The sequence below is a fragment of the Limulus polyphemus genome, unplaced genomic scaffold, assembly GCF_000517525.1.
Source record: "Limulus polyphemus unplaced genomic scaffold, Limulus_polyphemus-2.1.2 Scaffold572, whole genome shotgun sequence".
NCBI lineage: Eukaryota > Metazoa > Arthropoda > Merostomata > Xiphosura > Limulidae > Limulus > Limulus polyphemus.
Genome location: NW_013666182.1, coordinates 366,240 through 368,331, shown reverse-complemented (window position 1 = coordinate 368,331; position 2,092 = coordinate 366,240). Strand labels below are relative to the sequence as shown.

Below are 2,092 nucleotides of genomic sequence, written 5' to 3'. Positions count from 1 at the left end.
GCATAAACATCACATCTGTTGGATTTTTTCTATCAGTGCCATAAACATAATGTAAGTTGGATTCACCGTATAGAGACAAAAAAGCATAAATTAAATTTGAGCTGTTTAGAAGTATTCCTTTTATAAACTACTCAATATATTTTGAAGGAATTTAACATTATTAGTATTTCTCTTTGTATTTACAGAAACATTTTTACACCTTTTCATAAACTTGCCATTTGTTTCACGATTAATTAGTGAAAGTCTTTTCCAAGAAAAATATTTTTCTATAAAGTGAAACTGAATACTAAATGACGATTAAATGCCCTCCATACCTGTTCTATCTCCAAGAGTTCCATACGTTCTAACGAATTCGCCGCGCATCTTTTCTTGGTTTTCTACTCCACAATCATTGTTCTCAAAATCACAAAGGAAGTCCGGTATTTCCGGTGGTGGAGGACGAACCTCACCTGAAATATACAGCAACATTATCATCCCTCGTTTCACTTGAAACACACACTAATGTTGTCATTCCACGTCCACCTGAAATATATACTAAATTTGTAATCTCTTATTTCACCTGAAATACATGTTAAGTGTATTATCTCCTCATCATTACTGGATGATACTTAAATGATAAATAATGTTTACTATGTTGTTGAAATTTCGTTGCATTGTTCAAACATAAATATTTCGTTACAGGAGCCATTTCTTCTTCTTCCTGTGTACATGGCCTACTGTTTTTCTACAGTTCTATTTTATAAAATCCCCGTCCCACCAAAACATGCTCGCCCTTTCTGCCGTGGGGGCGTTATAATGTGACGGTCTATCCCACTATTAGTTGGTAAAAGAGTAGCCCTAGAGTTGGTGGTGGGTGGTGATGACTAGCTGCCTTCCCTCTAGTATTACACTGCTAAATTAGGGACGGCTGGTGCAGATAGCCCTCGTGTAGTTTTGCGCGAAATTCAAAAACAAACAAAACAAACATTTTTATAAAGATTTTCCCAAAGCACATGGCACACTGTTCTCTAGAAGAGACTAGAAATGTGAAACTGCAATTAAAAATAGTTAGTATTCAAAATAATACAAATTGCAAGGTCCTTAATATATTTTTCGAAATAATAGTATTGAAGATAATTTTATTTCATAACATTAATGATCTATCTGCTTCCTCTGATTCTTAACAATGGCCTTCCAAAGATTCTTTGATGGAATCAGGCTTCTTCAGAGAATAGCCAACAAAAAGAAAGAACAGATAAAAATTATTTGTTTGTTGTTAAGCACAAAGCTACAAATAGGCTACTTGGACTGTGGCATAGAAACCAAGTTTTTAGTGTTATAAACCCTCAAAGTTATTTCTGATCCACAGGGGGACGAGCAGATAAAAGACTCGAAATTCCATTAAGGTTTAATCATGGGACTTTATAGGAATGTGATCTATGTCACATTGATTTGTAAGCCAGGTCAGCACTTCTTCCTGTTATACGCATTAAGAATTCCTATCTTTTATTATCATATCGACATTCTTAAAAAAAAACAGTAAGTTCCAAATATTTGTAAAAGCCTTTCCTTGCGCTTTAAGAGAGTATTTTACAACATAGTTGGACAACTGTTATTGCATTGTAAGAGAAGTGAGATGTTCATAACGTTCATTTCAAAGCTTATTCTTAGCGGTTCGTAAGAATTTTACAAAAGTTTTGTCCCTTGTTGAGATGAACGAGTTTATGGCCTGTCATAGCCTGGTGATCAGGGCACTCGGCTCCCAATCTGCGGGTCACGGGTTTGAATCCCTGTCGCCAAACATGCTCACCCTTTCAGTCGTCGGGCGTTATAATATAAAGGGGAATTCCACTATTCGTAGCCCAAGAGTTGGCGGTGGGTGGTATTGACTAGCTGCCTTCCCTGTAGTCTATCACTACTAGATTAGTGACGGGCAGCGCAGATAGCTCTCGAGTAGCATTTTTTTCCAATTCAAAATAAACCAAACTGAATCAGAATAGGACTAGATGTTATTTTTACTCTGTTGTGACTCTGACAAGGAGGCCCGACATGGCCAGATGGTTAGGGCGCTCGATTCGTAATCTGAGGGTCGCGGGTTCAATTCCCCCGTCGC

At 37.1% G+C, this 2,092-nt stretch overlaps 1 protein-coding gene across 1 annotated transcript in view; it reads right to left on the bottom strand.

Moving 5' to 3' along the window:
* Positions 1-2,092, bottom strand: part of LOC106459180 (astacin-like metalloprotease toxin 1) — a 17,429-nt gene that overhangs the window by 3,865 nt on the left and 11,472 nt on the right. Inside the window, exon 8 of the mRNA XM_022385618.1 lies at positions 315-449. Within this exon, the coding sequence (XP_022241326.1) occupies positions 315-449 (135 nt within the window). The remainder of the gene's footprint in view (positions 1-314; positions 450-2,092) is intronic.